General features: G+C 38.0%; 1 protein-coding gene across 2 annotated transcripts in view; it reads left to right on the top strand.

Moving 5' to 3' along the window:
• LOC144667781 (V-type proton ATPase 116 kDa subunit a 1) overlaps positions 1 to 24477 on the top strand; it is a 67520-nt gene that overhangs the window by 4807 nt on the left and 38236 nt on the right. Inside the window, exons 2-9 of one of the 2 annotated variants that reach the window (XM_078529222.1) lie at positions 613 to 783; positions 2873 to 2951; positions 4079 to 4176; positions 8008 to 8136; positions 19168 to 19250; positions 22339 to 22465; positions 23721 to 23803; positions 24310 to 24403. In XM_078529222.1, the coding sequence (XP_078385348.1) occupies positions 667 to 783; positions 2873 to 2951; positions 4079 to 4176; positions 8008 to 8136; positions 19168 to 19250; positions 22339 to 22465; positions 23721 to 23803; positions 24310 to 24403 (810 nt within the window). In that variant the 5' untranslated portion in view covers positions 613 to 666. Of the gene's footprint in view, positions 1 to 612; positions 784 to 2872; positions 2952 to 4078; positions 4177 to 8007; positions 8137 to 19146; positions 19251 to 22338; positions 22466 to 23720; positions 23804 to 24309; positions 24404 to 24477 lie in introns of both variants that reach the window. The other variant, XM_078529221.1, reaches the window with a different exon arrangement.

The following is a 24477-nucleotide window of genomic DNA, read 5'->3' as shown; positions in this document are numbered from 1 at the left end:
CCTCTATTTCTCCCTGACTGTTTGGGAGCCTATAGTATGCACCCAACAGCATGTTTGCCCCTTTTTTGCTTTTTACTTCTACCCATATGGCCTCATTTGATGATCCTTCCAAGATATCATCCCTCCTCACTGCTATAATTGATTCCTTGATCAATATTGCAAACCCCCCCCTCCTCTTCTATCCTCCTCTCTATCTTGTCTGAATACCCTATAACCAGGAATGTTGAGCTGCCAATCCTGCCCTTTTAGACAAGTCTTGGTCATAGCTATGATATCACATTTCCATGTGCTTATCTGTGCCCTCAGCTTGTCTGTCTTATTCCTCAGGCTCTTTGCATTAAAATATATTCCATTTAGCCTTGCTAAATTTACTTTTTTCTTATCTAGCTTATGTTTCCAATGCCTTCCAGGCTCGCTTACTAGCATTTCAACTTCTAATTCCATCTCAGCTTCTCTCCCCATCTAAATAAAATAAAATAACAACAATGTATTTTAGAATTGAACCTGCCTTTTGATTTAATTTGGGTAGGTTCTTACATACCTATTGAAACAAAAGATATTCTCCTTCAGTACATGATAGGTGGATAATATTTGCTCCTCCATTTTTTTTAGATCAAAAGAGACATCATTTATTGAAAACAGGTTATACCACTCTGGTGATCCATCATGGGGGAACTGTTCCGAAGTGAGGAGATGACACTGGCACAGCTTTTCTTGCAGTCAGAAGCTGCTTACTGTTGTGTCAGTGAGTTAGGAGAGCTTGGAATGGTCCAATTTCGAGATGTAAGTTGCTGCATTTTACTGACTTGCCTAGTTGTACAGAATTAATGTGTGATCTGCCTATGTTTACATGAAACTGTCTGCTTTACTATGGAGATGGTGGGTGGGGGTCATGATTTCATGAATCAGCATGTTTTATGTTTGCAGGGGGGGTGGTGGGAAAAAGAAGAATGGATGGTTGCTTACAGTTTGCTTATTATGCCTTACCTTGTGCTTCCATAATTGGTATTGCAGCAGTCTAGGGAGAACATAGAGGGTGACTTGCTTTCACTCCAGTTCGATGGGTTCTGAAATGGCTGATTAGTCCCCCAGTGCACGACCTGCAGACTCTACCACATCTGGGGCAAGTGGGGCTTGAAGGTTGGGTAGATAGGTTGTCTGGAGGTTTGTGCACTCCTTCCATTGCCTCGACTTTGCCTCAGCACATTGCTGACGAGATCTCTTGATGTGATGTGTGCCTTCCCAGTTGAGCCGCCTTCATTTTGGTCATTCACAAGCTAGGGCCTCCCATGAGCTGGCAACTGAGTTTTGAGTGGAACAATTGCTTCAGGAGTCTGATGTCAGGCGCATAAATGATCTGTCCAGCCCAGGGGAGCTGGTTTTGAGTGATCAGTGCCTTGATGCTGGGCATGTTGGCTTGGTATTGGATGCTGATGTTGGGACTGCCTTTCTTGCCACTGGATTTGGAAGATTTTGCGAAGGCACCATTGGTGGTACATCTTGATGTGCCTGCTGTAGGTTATCCAAGATGCTGAAGCATATAGAAGCATGGGGATCACTGCCACCCAGTAAACCATGATCTTAGTCTCGCTTTTAAGATTCTAGTCCTCAAATACTGTTTTCCTCAGTTGGCTGAAGGCTGAGCTGGTACATTGGAGGTGATAAGTAATTTTGTTGTCCATTAAGTATCTCCTGTCAAACCTGTATCTTGCACTGTTTTTGTCACCCCTGCCACCACCAAATGTTGACAGCTGCACGTTGGTCACGTAGTTCAGGCCTCCATGCTCCCTACATGCATGCGTCAGGCTCTGCCCCCCAAATCAACCCACCAATCAAACAGTACAGATAGACTATTGTTATAGATTGTATGAATAGACTAGATAAATTAGAATACAAATGTGTATTTTTAGCTAACTAGAGTGCAGTCTGATTTTTGTGAGCAACAGTTGTCTGTTGTCATTGGTTTTGCTTCGTTATTGAAGATAGCTGTTTCTTGTATGCCTAGAGTCATCTGTTGTGCATTTCAGTGTGCCTGTGGAGCCCAATTGCAGACCTATACGGCTTTCCACAGTGCAGGCAAAGATGAATTGTCCGATTTTGTTGGACTGTACTGATCGCTCTTTCTAGCTTGACCCTTTGTCCTTAGCTGCCTATATTCTTGGCTGTTCGAAGAAAACAATGCCACTACTTGAAATTGCTCCCCAGGTAGTTCCTATCCATGGTTGGCCTGCCATGTTTCCTGAGGTTTGCCTGCAAGGAATCCTTGAACATTGATCTCAGCCTATCCCTCAGGCGGTGTCCAAGTTTAACTTGTGAAAACAAGACCACCTTAAGGATTTTATCGTTAGCCATAGGTACTACAGGTCCATTCCAACAAAGCAACAGTAAATGCAAGGGCACAATAAGAATCTAGATATTGAAGTGTCGCAAAGTATTTCTCAACTGAGGATATGGGTCCAGCGGTTAGTTGCTGCCAGTTGTCTCAGGCTAAGTATTTTGAAAGAAATTTGCAACCACTACCTTCATTTTACCTCCATACATCTTTGTTTCAGAGTATTTAGACCTCTTCTTGGTGTATTCACCCTGATGGCTGAATTTGTAACTACTACCATGGGGACTTATGACGTACTATTGAGATAATACATATTTATTTTTATCCTCATTTTGATATGTTAGCTGTATCAGTGTACATGCCCCATTCATTATATTTCTACAAGATATACATCAATATGACAGAATTTCAAAATGTCAATTAAATGTGCCTTGTTGGTCAGAAAAGCCTGCAGCATTTTATTGCAATTAATGTTTTATTTAAACATCACAGTTCTACTGCTTTTAGTTAACATTAGTTCATTTTCTTCCTCCTGTACAGTTAAATCCAGATGTGAACGTATTTCAGCGCAAATTTGTAAATGAAGTTCGTCGTTGTGAAGAAATGGATCGTAAACTCCGTGAGTATCTGAAGCACATTTGTAAAAGACGCTTGTCATAAAGCTAGGATATTTCGTATAGAATATTGGGGAAGCTGCAGGACATTTTTATTGTATAAACACTTCCATCTGGGTTTTTTTTCCCTAACTGAAGTGATAGCCTCTGGAAACAATAGTAAGAGCAAAATAAAACGTACTGTCCTTTTTTTCTTAGTGCAGTAAAATTTTTGTTATCCAGTCAATCACAAAGAGGGAGTAAAATGCACATGGTTCAGTTAACTAAATTTTCCTGAAATACATTTTGCCTTCCTATTGCGCATTGGGTCAGTGAAAGGGGCACACTTGGAATGTTTCTTCAAAGATCATTCATATAAAATACTGTCTCACTGCTCTAATTTAGGCTTGTGTGGAGGACAGCACCTGTCAATAGCTTTATTTGATTCAGAACTAGCAAATCTTCAGTAATTGTTCTTCTTGGGCCTTGATATTGTATGTCGTAGATGAGCCAACATTATATCCTTTCAATACATCTACAAATGTCAGTTTTCTGTTTTAATGTCAACACAGCTCTTTTGCACTTCTGATCTCGGGTTTTCCCTGGTTTGTTGGATGCCATAATGGCAGGATGGGGCTTATAATGCATGAAAATGCACCATGCGATGCCAAATGCACAAATTATAATGACGGTTACTAACAAGAAAAACTACCAGCCCCTCTACTGGAAACTTGACTGCCATACCAAGGTGACCCGAAAGCACTGTGAAATCTTTGCTTTCCAGATTACCAATTTAAAGCCGTTCAGAAGTTAAGTGATGATTTGCATTGGAGTTGTCAGAAATTCTGGTTGATGAAGCATTCCGATTGAAGTGCTGGATAACAAAGTTTACTGTACTTTACATATTCTTTAAATGCAAGGCAATTTAAATAGTAATTGATGTGATGCTAGAATTGTACTAAGGCACAATAATGAAAAATAAGTAAGAGCATTAATTGTGTAGCAATACTGAATTTTTAGCAGCCAGAAATGAGCTTAGGAGGAAGGATTAACTAAAGTATTTGTTTCATGGTGAATAACTCTGTTACTGGATTGAATACAAATCTGACATTGCATATTTGCTTCAAATATCCTTACTGTATAACGTTTTCAGGTTTTGTTGAAAAGGAAATCCGAAAAGCAAACCTTGCAATTTTGGATACTGGAGAGAATCCTGAGGTTCCTTTTCCTCGTGATATGATTGATTTGGAGGTAAGCAAGTCAGGCATTAGAAATTAATTTTCTCCGAAGGGCAATCATTCTACGAGTTTGTAAGATGATTGTTACTGTTTCCCAGGCTCACAATGATTTCAATGTGTACCACGAGCATGAACTTCACTTCAGGATTTATGTGATCTTTGCTCAGTTGACCAATCTTAAGTAGAACGTGAATGGGATTACTGCGGGTTAGTCCCATGCTTGCATGCTAGGGAAGGAACAACGAGCATTAAAATGGCATTTCTATCTCGTATGTGATTTGCTGTCCATGTTGAGAAATGAAATGATAACATGGGCTACTGGAAGATAGCCTCTACTTTAGGGTGAATTGTTAACAAACACATTTATGTAGAAAATTAGTCTGGTAATGCTTTATATATTTGTCAGTATTTCTTTGTGACTCTTGGGTACAGTGATCCATACACAAGTGTGCTTCAGCAGGTTAGGAAGGGATTCCTGTCTCCCAGTATAGAACCTAAGAGGAATTATTGAGATTAGGACTCATTGCACCTGTCCCCTTTATTTATAGCTAATGGATCACAATGGAGGAGGTTCCATTTGGATTACATGGAACAAAATGTATATATTTGCTTTATAAATGTTTTCCTTCCTTACTTCTGTTATAGGGTGTTGGATACTGTTCAGTAGGTCTTAATGAAGTCTTCGTAGTCTTAAGGTTAACTATGTATTTATTAACTACAAGAACTATGTACATGTATACAGTAAAGGGTTCAAGCTAGGAGGTGGCTCCATGCATGCTTGTGCACACTGCTCTGTCTAACACTGGACTGACCCCTGTGTGAGTCACGTGTTCTCTCACATCGCTGTGTGGGCGGTACTGTACTCAGTCCCACATTAACTGTATACGAGCCTGTGCTACAACTTCAATGTGAGTTTGTGAACTGGTGTTCTTGTTAGTGCAGCTAGTGATGCAGGAATAACTATATTGTCGATGTTTTTATACTTCAATGTAATGGCCAACTTACAACAGGAAATGAAAAATTTCCAAGTGATTATGAAATCTGATCATTGTATGCAATTTCTTCATTGCAGTTAGAAGAAAGGTCAGTCTCCATCTATTTGAGAGAGGTGATTACGGACTACGTTGTTAGATGCATGATGTATTTTTAAAGAGAATTCTCTTGCTTATGTGGGGATCTTTGACTGTACTGAATATTTGAAAAAGGATTGGTTGCTTAATCACCAATTGCTAATAAAAGTTCCCGTAGCAATTCCACTGACATCAGTTTACCTCCTATTAGGACATAAACTAATATGGACTACCAGACGTGGGATAGTTCCCTAAGTGATATAAACCACCACCCTATTGTACTTGGCCATCAATGTGCATGAAACAGGATACAATCGGCTGCCCTTTGTTAACATTTATCTGAAGTTAGGCAGCATCTGTGGAGAGGAAACCAGAATTGTGTTTCAGACTGCTGACCTTTCTGTGGCAGACCTGAAACATTAACTCTGTTTTTTTTTCATAGGTGCTGCCTGACCTGATTACAGCGCTTTTATTTCACAATTGCAGCATCCAGTGTTTTTGGTCTTTTTTAAAACCTTAGTTATATTTTCAGCTTAAGTCCTTAGTCTCAAACATCTTCTATTTATACCATCTGGTGCAATGGATTTAAGTCAGGTGATTTTATTCCCATTAATTTCTTGAGGCTTTTCTTCCTTTAATTGAGGCTGGAACATGTCCACCCCATCCCACCCCCCCATCTCTTTTTGTGAAGTTTCACCCTTTTAATTTGGTATACAAACACATAATTTGGTCACCAAATAGGAGCTAAGCTATACTTTTATTCACAATTATTGACAAAGCCATTTTCACAAGCACTACATTGTGAGCATAGAACTGTTTATAATGTTCTAGAATTTCATTATTTCCGTTTGGATTTTTAGTTTTCAGATGTTCCTGGAACAAACACTTGTGAAGTATAGTTGCTGATAAAGTATTGGAAACATGTGCCCACATCACATTCCCACAAACAGGAACCTGATAAGGACCAGATAATTAGTGATATTGATGAGGGTTAAATAATAGCTAAAAGACTAGGGAGAACTCCCCTGCTGCTCTTGAAAATCGTGCTGTGGGATCTTTTGCATCTACCAGAGCAGGTGGGGCGTTAGTTTAATATTGCATTTGAACATCTCCTCTTTAATTCTTTATTTGATCAATTAGCTATCTTATTCTGGACTCCAACAAATGTAAATAATTTCCCCACATCCATCCTATCCAGCCCCTTCAGATTTGTAAAGAGCTCCGTCAGGTTCTCTCTTCTGCATCTTCAGCATTAGCATTCCTTTAGTACTGCACAGGAGTGTCAGCCTAGTTTTTTTTTTTGTTATGCTCTAGATTCTTGGTTAGGTCACATTTGGAAGTTTTGTCTGGTTTTGGTCCTCATGCTAGATATGTGATATTGGAACACTGGAGAAAGTTCAGAAAACATTCAGAAGGATGTTGCCACAATCTGATAATGCCATCGGGAAAGATGTGTTGGCTGAAGCTTTGTTTTTATTCTGGAAAAAAGAAGGCTAAGAGAGAACATAACAGAACTCTTTACAAATCTGAAGGGGCTGGATAGGATGGATGTGGGGAAATTATTTATATTTGTTGGAGTCCAGAATAAGATAGCTAATTGATCAAATAAAGAATTAAAGAGGAATTTCTTTGCACTTTTGAGAATGTGGAACTCTCTCCCTTATGGAATGGTTGAAGCAGGCAGCATCTCGCATTAATGGAATGAATAGAGGTATATGGAACAGGATGGGAAGAGGTAATTAGAGTGGGAGGAGGCTCATCTGGAGTATAAACATAGGCACAGACAAATAGAGCCAATGGCCTCTTTCTGTGCTTCAAATTCTGTGTTATGTAAATTGTACTAGAAACCTGAAAGTAACTAGAAAGCAGTAATCTGCCTGGTATTTGGATGATAAGTTATCAAACGTGATCCTTCAACTCTAGCAGGTTTGCAAATTGTTGGGCAACCAGGCTGTGTGCATAATCTTGAATCCTGTATCCTGTATATTCTCTGTCATGTATTTTAGCACTCTTTCTTTTGCTCTATAATATTAAAAGTCACAACTTTTTGGCGTTGCTTGTAATACAAGTTTGAAAGCCAATAGTTTAACTCAAACTGAGTTGTTTACAACTCTGGAAAACCACTTGTACATTTTTTTTGAATGTTACTTCCTCCAGCAGCTTAACACCTTTTATACATGTGCAGTAAGTAAACAAGTGAATCTGTGCTGGCTGATTTATTCCTCTACAGCAAGAAATAGGCAATGTTGTGTAGCTATATGTATATTACAGAAAGCATAACAGTGAATACAAGGCGGCATTCCCATTCATTTTGAATTCAAATGACTTTAAGCCAGTTAAGTGCCCAGCTGCAACTTAAAACCCTTCAATAAACTTCTCTTGTAACTATACTTTTTTGTTTAAATGAATTAGGCTGGTGTTTAGCAAGATACAGTGAATAAAACCCATTATTGCTTTAGTTTTCATTTTGCAGACAGTTGTGTACAGTTGAATGATGAGTTCCACCATGAGGAATCTCTCAAATGGAATAAATTTGACCATTAGTTATAATCTTGTATTGAACAGTAGAAATATTTTTGGGGTTCAGGTGACATTAACAGCACCAAGGGATCTTGGCTTGAGCAGTTGATCACTTAACCCCGTCAAATATATGAGACTGACATCATAATCCAGTTTAAAAATACAATCTGTAGTTGAGACTGGGAACTTTCATTTCAAAAGTATAAAACTGAATTTTAACTAAAGGCGACATCTCTTAATTTTTTGTTTTTCAGGCAACCTTTGAGAAACTTGAAAACGAACTTAAAGAAATCAATACTAACCAGGAAGCATTAAAACGTAACTTCTTAGAGTTGACTGAATTGAAATATATTCTACGCAGAACCCAGCAGTTCTTCGATGAGGTCAGATTATTGTAAATTTTTCATTTTAATTCCATTCTAACATATCTCATTGAGGATTAGTTTAAGCTTGCAATGTATGTGTGCATCATTGGCAGTTCTGTCCATGTTTCTGGTTTGCTGGTTCACTTTGCACACTGCAAAACAATGTAATATTTCATAACTACATCAAATATTTTCTAAAACTCATTTGTACAGTGATTTAGTTGCACTTGTGGCAAACTGCATGATTTTAAATTTTGCTTATTTGCTTTTCTACCTAAATACTGATAATTGGGGATGCCTTACAATTAATTTTGTTTTTTGTAATCAATGTAATGTTTCTGGAAAATTAGATGGATTAAGAGTTAACGTTGTTTGAAAGCTCTTCAAGTGTTAAATGTCTTTAAATTTGAGCAAAATGTTATACTGATGCTGAATGGGCAAGTGTGTTATGCTTGGTTTCTTAGGAAATTTCATATAAATTTACTCTGAATACTGCTCTGCTGCACTGAGTAGTTCTTAAGGCAATTTCACACTTGGGATGTCACAAAAATCCAGATGATGGTTTTTAATGCAGTCGCTGTGTATTACCTTAAGAGTGGGCGAACTGTGCTCACCTGACTGTGTTCTTTATGGTCAACTCTTTATGTTGTCCAAGAGCATTCTATCCATCAGTTTTTAAGCAACAATTAAAATTCTTTGCTATCAACTGACTGGAGGAACAAGTTACAAACAGATTTTTTCTGGCTGAGAAATGATGTTGCTGGATAAGGCCTGACATATTAAATAAGGAGGATTGTTTATAGTCAGAATAAACTAGATTAGTGGAATTATTGCTTGTAACTAGTATAGCTCTATATATTGGTGCATTAATCTCCAGATTCTTGATGACCTACGCTGTAAACAAATAACCTGAGATGATCTATTAAACTAGAGAACTTCCCACAGCTATTTCCTCCCTTTGATTGGCTTGAAGGTTGTGTTGCAAATCTGGAAATCGCTATGGGAAATGTAATTTCAATTACATCAAATGTTCAAGTTTTGTAACTTGTAACTTTCCAAAATATGTGTTCATAAACTGCCATCCCACTGATTGTTGAACCCATGAGGTAACCATTGAAGCAGCTGGGTTTTCAGTATTTTAAAGTGTGACTGAAGATGGGTGGGCAGAATTTCCTGTCATGGCACCTGGATGTGTTAGATCTTGTATTTCACTAGTAGAGAAAACTAAGATAAAATCGTATGTCCCTAAAGGAACATGTTTAGTTTTCCATCCATTTAAATTAATGGACAGGAATTGTCATGCTCTTTTATTAACCAGTCATCCTACCTAGGTGATTTTTTTTCTCTTTCCAACCAAATTATTCATTATGCCCTGGTTGCAGATGGAAATAATTAAAAAGCAGATGTTGTGATTTTGGTAGAGACCAGTAACGTGTTTATTTTTTTAGAATTTGAGAATCTGGATATTTACTAAAAGAATTAAGCCACAAGGTTCACTGTTTAAATCAAAAGAATTTTGCCACATAAAAATTGAAGAACATGAATATGAATAACTGTGCTCCATCTTAAAGAATCATTTGCGTTAAAGATATTGAAAGTGCAATGAACAGAGTTACTTGTACTTTAAACCAAACTTCTTAACTCCAGTTCTACACCCATTTGACTTACAACCCCCCCCACCCACTCCCCCGCCATTCCCCAATAAGCTCAAGTCAGCTACTTAACAAAAATTGGAAAATTAACCACATGGTCTGAAAACTGTTCCAAAGATTTGTATATCAGCTAAGATTTTTTTGACCCTTCCATTTACTTCCAGCAAAGTTGTCCCTTCAAATCTCCTCCAACCTTCCCATGGTTGTAAACTTCCATTCAACATTTGCGTCGCTAGCATCTTTAAGTATAGCCACTTTTTGGTCAGAACCTCCCTGGTTCCAATAATGTCTAACTCTGAAGTCGTATATCTAGAACACACTCTTCTCAGCTTGGCTGCCCCAGAAATTCAACTCATTGAGTCCTCCAGTTAACAAGAGTTTTCACTCTTATACCCACATAGAATTTCAACAGAATTCTGTTTCTTGTTGCCAGCTTGTTCTAAGGTCAAACTCAAAACTAACCTGCTTGAACAGAGCACCACACAAACTACTCCCCTATAATTAACTTGTTAACCCTTTTTTCTATTGATTATCCCCCAGGCAACTCGGTCACATGACCATTTACTGGAAGCAAGCTGCTTTTTAACCAGAAATTATCTGAGACCTAGTTGTTGAAGGGACCATCACCTGAATATAAAACATAGTTTCTGCCCCCTCTCTCTTTCCCCTCCCCCCAGCAAATGGTCCATCACACAGAATACCGAGGATGCTGGAAATCTGAAAACGAAACAGAATAAGCTGGAAATATAGTGTGTATTTCGAGCATTTTCTGTGCAGGTAGAAATACTTTTGTTGATTAAATATTCTTACATTCTATGTAATAGTGAATATTAAATTACAAATCTTAGGCATGTAAATAACATTGTTGCACCCAGTTGCATGAAGCAGCAAATACCTTATGCATATTTAATGTGAGAAATTTGGAGAAGATGCAAAGGGAACTAGGTTTACATAAAATTTGTAAATAGCCCAAGGTGAAGTTAAAAGCAAACCTACACGGTCTCCCATTCAGCTTTGGTATGTTGGTCCTTGTGAAGGACTTTGCTTTTGATCCTTGTCATTTTTATTTGTTATGATGGAATCAATGAGAAGGTTGACATGCACATTTGAAGAGTTTAATATCCTCTCGTCAAAGGGAGTCTGCCTAATACTAATGTACATACTGACATAGATATGCACAGTGACTTGCAGCTGCTAACTTGAAAATGGTTAATATCATAAATGGGCCAAATATTGTCTTTTATTGAAAAATCTAAAAATGGATTGGAAACCAGTAAAACAACAGAATTTTAATCCATGAAATTGCCCCTAGAAAGGCAGGTATTTTTCCTCTGCGTAGGCTTTCAGTTTAATTGCTATTTGGAGATGATTTCATATTCAGCAATCAGGAGCCCTTTGAACTGCGGTTTCCCCAATTTATATTTTGAACCTTGATAGATTTGAGGAAGCCATCTGTAATTGAGAGCAGAATGGTTGCTAAGAAGTTAATTTTCATTATGCAGCAATCCCATCTGACATGCCTGAATAAGCCAGGACAGCAGAATCTGAATCTAGGCTAGGGTTGGTTTTGAGCAGTGGTTAGAAGTAATGCCTGTCAACTATTTAAGTTCAGGGGAAACCAACATAGCCTTCCTCTGTCCAAGAAGTGATGGACTCTGGTATTCTTCCAAGTCACTATGGGACACCAGTTTTATGAGCTACACTTGTTACTGTAGGCCTGTTAATTTCCGACCTGCCAAAGTTACAGTAATGTACACATCACAAAATCTTGCTGCTTTCCTGCCCCTGTTTGGTGTTGAACTGCATTAACAGCATATTCCCTGTGCTTTTCTGATGATTTCATATTCTATGAACAGATCAGTCCTCAAAAGCACTTGATTTTTAACACTAATGGATAAAATAAGTCAACTCTTGAACTTGGTAACACCCTAAATTGACTTTTTCTCATAATTTTATGATGTAAAAAAATATTTTGACATTCACATCTTGGATCATAGTGATATTCTAATATGGAATATACACTATAGAAAAGATCCACATGATTTGATGTAATATTTGAATTAGTCTTGCCAGTTTCAAATCCAAAATTCTTGTAATATATTTGTCCTTGTAGATTACTCTAGTTGGGCAGCCCATAAAGTACTCCTCATTTACCTAAAACTGTGTGGCAAGGACTGCTAAAGTGACGTGAGGAAAAATACCTGTTACACATTTTGACACTGACTCATGGGTACCATGAAAATCTAATTTATTCATTTCAGCCATATGTGTTCAATTTGTTCTCTCAATCCTTCCTTCAGCAAAGCAGTGGTATTGTATGTACTACTTGTAGCAAACTATAAAGCCATTTTAGCTGGCAGCTGAAGGATCAAGAATGTTAATCATATTTGTCCTTTTCCTAGTCTTCTGTTTTTTTAAACATAGGCAGAACAGTAACAACGGGAGAGCTAAGTTTTGAATCTCTCAGCGTAAACAGCCTTAAGTGCAGGAATCTAAGGAAGACTGGAAAAGTAACAGTTAATGGCATGCAGATCCCCATTCCCCTCCCTTCCACCTCTTCTGGTTTCTTGTGAATCTTTTTGTTTTCTTGTTCGCTTATTCTTTTGAGTAAACTGTTGTGATTTGCTTTTATTTTTCTGGATGATCTTTGAAAAGTTCAGGACTGATTTTATAGCTTGGTCTCCAATAAAGGGCTACATGTCGAATATTTCTTGTGTCCGTTATGCAAATTGAAGCCTATTTTTCCCTTGTATTATTTAGCCATTTGTATCTAAAATTCTCAGGAATGCAATTATTGGCTAATTATATACATTTTGGTATAAGTGTTTCAGAGCTCGTGGCTTCGTATTGGAGATCAATCTTTACTCGGGATGGGGCTTGTGTTGTACTCTCTGCAAAACCTTTTTTCTCACACAGTAAATTACCCTACAGCGTGCCTTTAAATTCTGTTTATAGGAGCTGAGCCCTTTTACTAGCATATGAAAATTTGTTTTGAATATCTTCTGCAAATTTTTTTAAAAAAAAACCTGAATTCTCCATTTGCAATATTTCACTAAATCTGCATCTTCATCCTCTTCTTTTCTCAAAAAGGTTTGGATCCCAGATATTTTTCTCACTCTCTTCTTGTGAAAGGGCTAAATAATTCGCTAAAAATCTTGTGCAGGTCTAACGATCCCAGGTATTTTAAGCTATGTAAAAATGCTACACTCATAATTTTGAGGAATTCAATGGTCAATCCAATGGCATCTAGTTTTTCGACCTACCTTTGGTTAGAATAACCAAACCCTGGTGTTTGGTTATGAAGTTGAAATCTGAACAAGAGTCTCTGGTAACCTCAGCAAAACATAAGTTTGAATCTTTCATGAAGTGCACAATCTTCAGGCTGAATTTCAGCTTTGCACGTGAGAGATTTTATAGTTGAATTTCTTGACTTGTGTGCCAAGTGTGCTTGCAAAGTTAAGCAATTAAATGCAAAAACAGAATTTGTGTGTAGTCGTCCATTTTTCATTGCAAGTTCTTTCCGTAATAGTCATGTTCCTTTTAAAACTTTTTACTATGCAGCTTTGTGTTGTGTAGTGAGGTATTTCAAGATTTTACTTGAGCTTGTGCCTGAAGACCAAGGATCTTTTTCACACTTGAAAAGGAAATAGAAACTCTGCCTTTTGTACAGAAATTATTTTACTGAGTTATGTTGGATTTGTACATTGAAATGAATTTACAGCCTATGGTCTTTGTTAGATAAATGCACTTAATTGAAATTCATGCTGATGTAAATTTTGCAAGACTGTATAGCATCTGTCAACACTCAACGTATTGTAACCTTTGTTCTAGTTTAGGACATTTCAGTTGAGAATGTAACATAATGGCCTGGATTTTGTGTTATAATGGCAAAGCTGTCAGTTTTCGCCCTCATTGTAGCTGTGAAACTGACATATTTTTGGCATCTGCACATGTGTATTTACATGTGAAATCAAGACGTTGTTGTCAGTGATTCTCAGCTTCTCCAGAGGTTGTGTTGCTGCAGACACTGCAGAATGAAATGGTTTAAAATCACTTGATGTGAATTTTGACACACTTAATCTTGCTCACTGTATTTTTAAAAAAAAGCTTGAAATGAGGACTCGAAACGTCAACTCTTTTCTTCTCCACCGATGCTGCCAGACCTGCTGAGTTTTCTAGGTAATTCTGTTTTTGTTTTGAAAATAACTTGTTGAATGAGGTATAACTGGGTTTCTAACAGAATACTAAGTTCATAATTACTGCTGAACAATTTCTCTGGCCCTGAACAGCTAAGTTTGTATTTGTGGAATTTCAAATTTCTCTATCATGGTTTCACTGGTTTTAAATATTTTAAGTTTGATATTTCAGCTTCTATCTTAGTCCCATGTATAGGTGCAATCGTTATTTAGCGCTCTATATTTTTTTTAAAAAAAGCTAAGTGAAAGATTTTTTTCCAAGTGCATTTTATTTCTAATATCTAGTGAAAATTCTTCACATTGCTGCTTAGCCTGCTTGAATGACTTCAGTCTTTGGGATGCTGGAGATCCTCTATGGTTGGTGTTGGGAAAGATGAAATTCATGCCACAGAGATCACTAGATCTTTGTGTCTAGCTTCCTTCAAGGTTGGGGGCGAGCATTGTTATTTTGCTGCTGACAGCAATATCCCTGCCAATGAAGCACTCTGGCTGCAATTGGCTTTCCTTTTCTTGAGGGGCTTTTTAAAGTTTGCTTGTAAATTGCCTAGATGAATGAGGTCTTGTTTATTCTAAACCTTTTATTATTTGAAAAGATCTGTTCATACAAAATGTGTTAATTTGGCCCCATAAGAAGGGGGAGTGAATCAAATGATTTCAACACCAGTACGCACATGTTAATGGCTTTGAAGCTCCCTTGAGCATTCACACCAGTGTGTAGGCAGTTTTATATTACTGCTGGGTTGCTCCTGATATGTGGGTGCTGCTTAGTAAGCAGATGTGAAGTCCTGTACATGCTTGCTTACACCGCAAAAAAAATGGCTCACTGGGACAGCTCATCAACTTTTCTGGCATCCTGGATTTTATTTTAAATTACAAATTCTTGTAAGAATATGCTTTCCAATGCTTCTGCTCTCCAGTAGGCATATTGGAAAAAGCCAGTTCAAGAAACCAAGACCTGGCATTATGCATATATTGTGAAAACTGCCTCTATCTTATGCCTTGGCCTCCAGTGGGTCTGTGACAACAGTATGTAAATCTGGGTGATTGACATTAACTGATAGATTTGGTCTTGCTCTTTCAAAATTTGAGCTAGCTATAAATAGCTTTATGTGCCCACCCTCTGGATTCACTGAAGGTAAGATTTGTAGATTGGTTCTCAATACAGATTCCAATCCAAGCCATTTCACTTTACATTAGGTGCTTGCTATAGTGTCCAGTTTGTTTTGTTTAACTTTGTCGCATAAAATGACTGGTTTTAGAGTACAAGACAAGCCCTTTCCTTGATCATAACAGATTTGTTTTAAAGATTTTTAATTGTGAATTTAGAAGTTGCACTGCACACCTTTATTGTCAAGTCTTTTGCACACATTTGTAAGTGGTGTGTTGGTACATCTGGCATAATATAACTTTTACCATGGTTGCTTTTAATAATGAGTACATAAATTGATAGATATTTAATTCTGAACTCTGCATTGTTTCCTAAATTTTGTTCATGGCTCATTTAAGTTTTCTCTAAGATCTGTAATGACATGATACAGGAGTTAGCAACCTGCCCTTTCTGGATTTTCATCCAGCTAGTACTGATCATTTTTCTTAGCTAGGAGAGATCTACATGGCATGCCTTTGAACAGTTTAAACTAAGGTTATGGCGCGGGTTTGAGCCCGCAAGGAGGAAAAAAAAATGTGAATTTGGCATTTGATTAACAAACTCGTTCTGGTTGCATGAGTGACTTGGAGTGGGACCTGGAACATTTTGCAGTAACGTAGTTTGGGGTGGTGAGGCCATTCTCCTGAAGCTACAGCTAAGATAATTTATGGTTGATATTGAGCTTGCAGCTTCGATTTAAAATTGACTTTGCATATAGAAACCGGCTAATTTGGTTTACATTTAAATCAGTTAATATTTGTTGTGCCTAATATAGGATAATGTTTCAGTCCCCATTGTTTGAGCACAAAATTGTAGTAATTTTATGCAGTGGGAATTTTCAATTTTTTTCCCCAATTAGGCTAATTTAACAATTGCAAAGTGCAAGATGACTAAGTATACTACTATGTAGAAATTTTTTTTAAAGGCTGCAGGCAATGAAATGCTCAAACTTAAACATGAGAAAATAGGAAAACTATCAAAATAACAAATGAATCAAAGGATAATTTCATTAACTACATTAAAACTATAAAACAATGCCACATTTCTCTTCGGTGTGTTAATGTAGGGCAGATCTCCTCTTTCTGGTATCACAATTTTGAAGCTAAAATTATTTGTCTATGCTTAGGTGGGGCATCATACTGGTATCAGATTAAAACCACTTGGATGATGTGGTTGGGTCTTACTCATTGCATAAATGTGATGCAGTATTACAATATTGATGCTGGATTCTCATATTTTAAACTGACAGCTAGAATTTCATTATTAATCCACAGTTAAAGTACCAGAGCGATAAAGTCATGACTTTTGATTTTAGCAGTTACAATTCAAGAAGTTGTGCTAATCCCGTGTAACAAATTAACAGAATATGTTAATCATGAATTACATTTTTTAAGCAATCATTGTCTAAAATTAGCAATATATCCATAGCTTATGGTAAGAATGCCTCCGAATTTTGAATGGTTTATTTTATGTTGTTCTTTCTCCTTTTGGGTTTCCTCCGCTTATAGTCCACACATTGTCCACATGCTGGCCACTGGGAGAACTGAGTAGAGGACTTTTTCTCGAGTCTGTGTTCTGTTTATATGAAGATTTATAAGAGTCACAGACAGACCACCTTCGCTTTATACTCAATACCCAGCAAAATAGCCTGGCTGAGTGTAAAAGCTCATTATACACATCAATACATTAACTCCTTATCAGTTTTCTTTGAACTAGGTTTTATATAAAATTATTTGAACAGTGCTGTTCTTTATATTTGGCAAGTATTAATTAACATTTAATAAATAAAGCAACAACTTTTAAGGTTTGCATTTAATAAACATGGGGTGGCAGCCAACTTCTAAATTTAAAAAAAAATAATGTTTATCCTGTGTGTGAATTTTTCACTCGTGATGTTTCTGCAGTGGTGGAAATTTAGAACAAAAGGCACTTAACTGGTCCCTTTAAAATGGACCTGTCTAAAAGCAGCATTGCAGTCTACAGTGGGCTGAAGGTTCAGGCCAGAAGATTCCGGAGGAAGGGGAAAATCCAAGTAAAACACCCTAAGGCTGTTTCCATGAGCAAATTTTTTTGCAAGAAATCTAATTGGAAATCAGTTCCACAGTTTGCAGTGTTATAGTTTGCCATTTTCTCATGCTTTACATCTGCCTTTTTTGACATTTTAGATCATCAGAAAATGCTTGATATAACTTGTTAATATGCAGTTGTACTGAGGGTGCACAGTTTTCTCTGGTTCTGAAGAATTTTCCTGGTAATATTGCCGTAATTTTTAAAACTGCACACTTCCCCCTCATTTAGAGCACTTCAAATATTAACCTATGAGACATTTCTCTCTTGGAGTAGTTATTAAATATTGATAAATTATTCTCAACATTTTGAAATCTAGATATCCATTTGACAAGCTTTTCTAATGATTCATTAGTGCTTTGGTAGTGCATACATCAAGTTGTAGCAAAGCATCAGCAAAGACTTGCCAAGTGACACCATTTCTCTGATCAAAGAAAGCTTGATGAATGAGGCTTTTGAAGATGGACTTGCAATTAAAATATGTTCTAATTATTGTAAAATTTACTATATAACGTGTTTTTGACTTTCATTTTGTGTTTAAAATGTTTAAACTGGGTATAAGATATACAGCCAATTTTACAGCCAGTGTTTTGGATCATCCTATTCAATTTCCATTGGGTACACGTTGATGTGACAAAACTTAATTCTACATTATTTAGCAGTAAGTTGGTATAATTAAAAAATATAGGCATTTTTAGTAAATTAGTACATTTACAGGTGAGAGTCAAAGCATGTTATTTAAGCAGAGTAGAGTGAAGGGAACAGTCCACTATTTGTACATGGTATATCTGACCTTGAATTGCTTGGTGGACAATTTGATTGCCAAATACATTGACCTTCCAGTACTTCCATGAGTACAAAATGTCTGTGTTTGGACTTTGAATGTTGCTGGAGAGAGAGAAATGGTGCTGAAGCTTTTTGCGAGAATGCCAAATTCCCAACAATCTCAATTTATACTACAGGAGAAAAAGGTGCTGATTAGTGCCCTTTTTCTCCTGTAGTATAAATTGTTGGAAATTTGACATTCTTGTGTTTGCCCTGATGAGTGCAAGGGCAAAAAGCTTCAGCACTGTTTCTCCCTCCTCCGCAATATACAAATTCTGTTCTGCCAAGGGACTGTTTGTATTTGGAATCCTTGTGAGCATTTAAATTTGTCGCTGCATGTTCCCACCAATTAACAGTTGTAGAGTCTATTTTTGCTGTAGTAGGGGAATGCAGAAGTGGGACTCATTTTAAAAGGTATTGAAACAAAAATATTCATAACTTAAGTGGAATTTTAAATTTGCTATGGTGGACCTTTTTGTGAACAAGTATCACTTAAATATTATGACTGATCTTTAGGTTTTCAGAGAAATAAGATTGTAGGGCACTCCTTTTAAGGTGCTACCAATTGTTTCAACTATACTAATTGCAGGTGAATGGAAATTGCTAGTAAAAGGTGCAATAAATCTGTACCCTCCTCACCTTAGTTTCCCATTAACAAACAACAGCTTTCCCCCTACACCCAATTTGCAGACACAAATATTTGTCAAAATAACTTTCACAAAATGCAGCAAAAAATGTCAAAATAAATAGGCCGAGTAACTGTTAACAAGTTGATACTATGTCAGTATCCTTTGATTTATTTAAAAAAAAAACAAATTTCCACTTCTGTGACTATCATTGGCATGTACATTTTGGCATCATATTGATTTTTCTGATATTCTCACCTGAGTCCTTCAGAAATATATTTACAACCTGCTTGAATGGAGCTGCTACTCAATCCTTTTTTTCCTTTTCCTGTGCATCTTTGCTTTCATCTCTCTATTCAAATGTCCATTGTTTTCACTGTTCAATGTGTTTTTTTTTCCATTTCATTTTTCGTCACTTTACTTTGCAGTTTTTGTTTTTTCTTCTCTCCTGGTTCCTGGTTCCCCTGCATGCCACTAACTGGTTTCATAGTGTGTTAATTGATTTGTGAATTCAGGCTGAATTGCATCATCAGCAGATGTCTGATCCAGACCTACTGGAGGAATCGTCTTCCCTGCTGGAGCCAAGTGAGCTGGGACGAGGTGCCCCTTTGAGACTTGGGTAAATTTATTTGTTAATTAACAGGTGTTATTCTGTCATTTTAACTGGGGCTTTGTTCCTCTGAAAACTGAGAAACAATTCCTCTGCCAAAATTGCTCAACTTAAGATAAGCAAAGATGATCAATTTGTGACATTGCTTGATGAAAATAGATTGATGAATGGGTGCAGGAGTTTCAGGCTCTGAAGTTGAGGTCCAAATGATCTTGGAAATCCTAGCCAGAATCTTCGACTTGGCATGCGGGGGCGGGCCCCGCTCGCTGATGTGAAAAATGACGCACGGTGATGTCGGACGTGCATCCCGACGTCGCCACGCGTCATTCCAATTTTCAGCTCGGCAGGCGCACACCGGAGTCGGCTGCGCACCTGCTGAACTGTCAAAGGCCTATTAAGGCCATTTAAAACCTAATTAAACCACTTAACATAGCTGCCTGTCCAACCTTAAGGTTATCGGGCAGGCGAAGAGCCCAGGCGGCCTTTGCATTTTTCATGAAACCTCATCCACGGGCGAGATGAGGTTTCATGAAGGTTTTTAAAGTTTAATAGTTTTTAAATAAAATTCAGTGACATGTTCCAGCCCATGTGAGACTGTCGCATGAGGGGGCATGTCTTAAATTTTTTTTTCCTTGTCTTTATTAAAATTTTTGAAACTCAAACTGATCTGGGAGATTTCTGCACTCTTTTTTGTGTGCATGCGTGAAAGAGCGCAGGCCCCGACTCCGCCTACTCCCCCGCCCACACAACACTTCTGGGTGCGCGTCACGCTGAGCGGACCCATGTAAAATGGAGGTGCACAGCCAATCGCGGGTGGCGATCGGCTGCACGTCCTCCTGCTCCCGTCTAACCCCCACCCTGACGGGGAGAAAATTCTCCCCCATAGTTAGGTCCTTCAAATCTTTTTGAAGGACCTGGCTGTTGTTTTCTCTGCTGTTTTGTTTAAATTAGTTTTATTTTACAAAATGTTATTTTGTAAATGAACTTTGCTCCATAGTTTGTTTTCTTAATAACCAGTCTGCTTTGTTTAACTGGAGCTTGTTGCATAAATTAGGTTTAAAAATACACAACAGCAATTAACCCTAATGTAGCCCCTTGAATGTAGAAAAAGCCCCAACCTGATTCATATCCGTGCAAGAGAAATCGAAGATACAAAGTCAAATAAGATGACTTTAGGAGGGGGGACGGTGACCTAAAGTTTAGCCAAAGAGTTTAGTTTTAAGGAGGTGGACCAGCAGGGAGGTTAGCAGACATCCCATAAAACCATGGAAAATTATGGCGCAGAAAGAGGCCATTCAGTCCATCTCTGCACCGGGTGAGAGAAAAAAAAGAAACAAGCTGCTTGTTTTTAATCCCACTTTCCAGCACCTGGTCTGTAGCCTTGTAGATTACAGCACTTCAGGTGCAGATCAGGGTACTTTTTAAATGAGTTGACCATTTCAACCTCAACAACCAATTTAGGCCGTGAATTCCAGATGCCCACCACCCTCTGGGTGAAAAGGTTTTTCCTCATGTCCCCTCTAACCCTTCTACCAATCACCTTAAATCTCTGCCTCCTGGTAATTGACACCTTAACTAGGTAAAATGGGTCATTCCTGTGTACTCTATCTAGACCCCTCATAATTTTGTACACCTCAATTAGATTATCCCTCAGCCTCCTCTGTTCTAAGGAAAACAACTCCAGCCTATCAAATCTTTCCTCATAGCTGCAATTTTCCAGCCCTGGCAACATTCTTGTAAACCTCTGCACTCTTTCTAGGGCAATTATGCCCTTCCTGTAATGTGATCAGAACTGTACACAAAATTCCAGCTGTGGCCTAACCAGCATTTTATACAGTTCTATCATTACATTCCTGCATTACCTCATCCAATAAAGGAAAGCATTCCATATACTTTCTTTACCACCTCATCCGCCTATCCTGCCACCTTCAGGGACCTGTGGGCATGCACTCCAAGGTTCTCACTTCTAACCCCTCTCAATATCCTCCTGTTTACTGAGTTATTCTCTTGCTTTGCCTCCCCAAATGCATTACTCACTTTTCCAGATTGAATTCAATTTGCCACTTTTCCGCCCACTCAACCAAAGCATTGTTATCTTTCTGGATAAAAACAGCTACCCTCTTCACTATCAACAACACAGCCAATTTTTGTGTCATGTGCAAGTTTCCCAATCATGCTTCCCACATTTAAGTCAAAATTATTAATATATACAACAAACAGTAGGGGCCCCAACACTGAGCCCTGTGGAAAGCCACTGAAAACCGCTTTCCATTTGCAAAAGCACCCATAGTTGTCCCCTCATACCTTCACGTGAAAATGCTCATCCTTGTGTTTAAGTTGTTTCATGGACATGCCAGCTTGTATCTCCTGCAACCTCCTCAGTTGTCTCCATTCCTCAGACTTGGCCTTTGTGCATCTTTTTTTTCTCTCACTATAGACAACTGGGGGGCAACCATCCAGCCCTTTTTAAATATTCTGTTAATATGGTGTGGAGTTTGCACCCATTTCTCATCCTATTTTCCCATCTTCCCTCAAGTTATCAATCTTGAGTTGTTTGGGAGACTTTGAACTGGGGAAGTAACCTTCATTTTACTAATATATTGATCAACAGAGCCTGAAATAGTTTGTTTGCCTACTGGAATTAGTGTGGGTGAGTGAAGGGTGTGCACTGCTTGGGCATGGACCACACGTTCTTTTTGAGAAGAGGATGGCTGTTCCTTTTTTTTTTAAGTAAAACCAGTATTTATTTTAAAAGTCCATGCCTTTCTGAATGGCATAATTATAGCAGGTAAAAGATTTTAAAATCCGCATCTTTGTTTTCTGTATTTGAGTTCTTTAATTCTGATAAATTCTGTATGTTCAAAGAACGAACTGAACAATGCTAATTGCATGAATTGAGAAAATTTGAAGCCTATATAATCTATTTTTACAAGGGATACAAATAGAAAAAGCTTTGATTTTTATCCTAATTGTATCCTAATATTACAAAACATCAGTCTACTCGGCCTATCTTGCAATCTTTGACAGATAATCCTGGACTGTATTTTGCATATGTGTATATGTAGATTTGTGACAGTGCACATACTTTTTTGTACAGCTTTGTGGCTGGAGTGATAAACCGAGAGAGGATCCCTACTTTTGAGCGGATGTTGTGGCGAGTGTGCAGAGGGAATGTCTTTCTACGCCAGGCTGAAATTGAAAACCCCCTGGAGGACCCTGTAGCTGTAAGTGCCCTTGGTGAAATTTTAATAAATTGTTAACTTGAGGTGCAAACCATTATGGAAAAAGAGTAGCCCTGCTACTCCTGAGGTTTAATTTTGTGGTAACACTGGTTATCGAATTAACTTTGAAATCAAGTCATTTGAGACTCTCATGTAGAGGAGCCAGTGTAAAGCTATCACAGGCACTTTTCAGTAGTTGTAGCTCCAGTGCTAGGTCTACAGAATGTTGGCAGCATGAATGTAACCTTAGAAGAATAACTGCTCTGGCAATTTTTGGTTCCAAGTAAGGTTGGCACCTCTAGCCTGGGAATGTTGAATTATGTTACTATCTTCTGACTGGGAGAGTATACACAAGCACAGTATTCATAGCCGGCAGTTTAGCTGTGATGGTAGTAGAATGGGCGGTCCTTCTAGGAGCTACCCACAGTCATCTTGAGCTTAACAGCAAAAAAGTGACAAATTTGTACGGGCTATCAAGATTGTGGAATCTACAATCTATTCTACTCAAATTTTGGGTTGAATCAACTGATCCCTTATTAAAACAAACCAACTGTGTGGTAGCTGCAGCGCAACAGCATCCCCACAGGCTCCATGGCAAGCATGCTCCTTGCTTGGAGGGTACTGCAGAGAGAAAACAGACCATTGCATATGACATTTATGACATTGGCTTCCCCTAAATCATACACGCATTTTAGGACACTGGATGTTCAGCATGTGGCTGTTTGGAATTATATTTGGATGCTCTTGCCTTTTAAGCAAGCCAGAGAATACCAGGGAAACATTGGTCAAGGTGGAGCCAGGCAGACTGCAACAATGAATAAAGTGGTTGCTGATTATAGTATTTCTTGTGTTTTTGTTTTGGTTGCTACAAACAATCAAGTTTTTGGTAGTGACTAAGTGGCTGCATGCATGCTAAGGAATGAATGTAGTTCACTGAAATGATACAACCCCATGGTATAAAATGAATTGGCTTTTATGTCCAGTAGTTCAGGTGGAGTTTGTGTTGTCAATCACATTGCAAATTTTAGCAGTCCAAACCATGGCCTTGACAGCATTGCCTACAAGTACTGGCTACTGATATGAGTAGTAGCTGCCTTAATGTCTGAAAGAACAGAACATTCGTTCTATTGGTTGTCCCTTCAAACTGCCAAGGCTTCAATTTTACTTGTTTGCACATAGATCTTAGCACGGTTTAAAAATTAACTTTTTTGCAATCCTGGTAAAGCAGGGATTTCCGATTAATGTGCTCTCTTTTTAGGGAGGTCAGGTGGACAAGTCTGTCTTCATCATTTTCTTTCAAGGTGACCAACTGAAAAACCGAGTGAAGAAAATTTGTGAAGGGTGAGATTAATTATTTTTGATCATGTTTAGTATCCATTTAATAACCATTGGCTGAACAATAGACCCTTTATCCATCATGGCATGCTGATATTGGTGCCTGAAACTTTCTATTGCTAAGCATTTCCAGAAAACTCTACAGCCACTATTGAACTGCTTTCAGTGCACACACAATTATTTTCTTTTGGTGACAGATTACTAATCTTTTCTGTTGGAACTGTACTTCATTATAGCACATAGGTGACATAGTATTATTCAGTTCACATGACAGAGTACAAAGTGATAGGGAGTTATCCTTGTCGGGTTTACTTGATAACCTGGAGCTGCTACTGGTGAGCAATCTTTAGTTATACTGTTGTAGTTGCAGTAACATCACTGACTAGAGCCTCTGTTTTTCTAAATGAGACCATAAAACTGGTCGTTTATATAATTGTAGGATCCACTTTAAGTAATATCAGTTCCTTCGATTGTTACTGTCAACATTTTTAAAGAGAACCTTGTTCTTGCAGGTTCCGAGCCTCCCTGTACCCCTGCCCAGAAACTCCTAATGAACGGAAGGAAATGTTAGCAGGTGTCAACACACGAATTGATGATCTTCAAATGGTATGGTATTTTCAGTGCTTTCATGCTTTATCACTGTTTTGCACCATTTCCTGCAAACTTTAGAGGCATTTTAA

This window comes from Cetorhinus maximus, chromosome 25 (assembly GCF_964194155.1).
Source record: "Cetorhinus maximus chromosome 25, sCetMax3.hap1.1, whole genome shotgun sequence".
Taxonomy (NCBI): Eukaryota; Metazoa; Chordata; class Chondrichthyes; order Lamniformes; family Cetorhinidae; genus Cetorhinus; species Cetorhinus maximus.
Note: the sequence above shows the minus strand (reverse complement) of the source record. Positions and strands in the feature narration are given on the sequence as shown.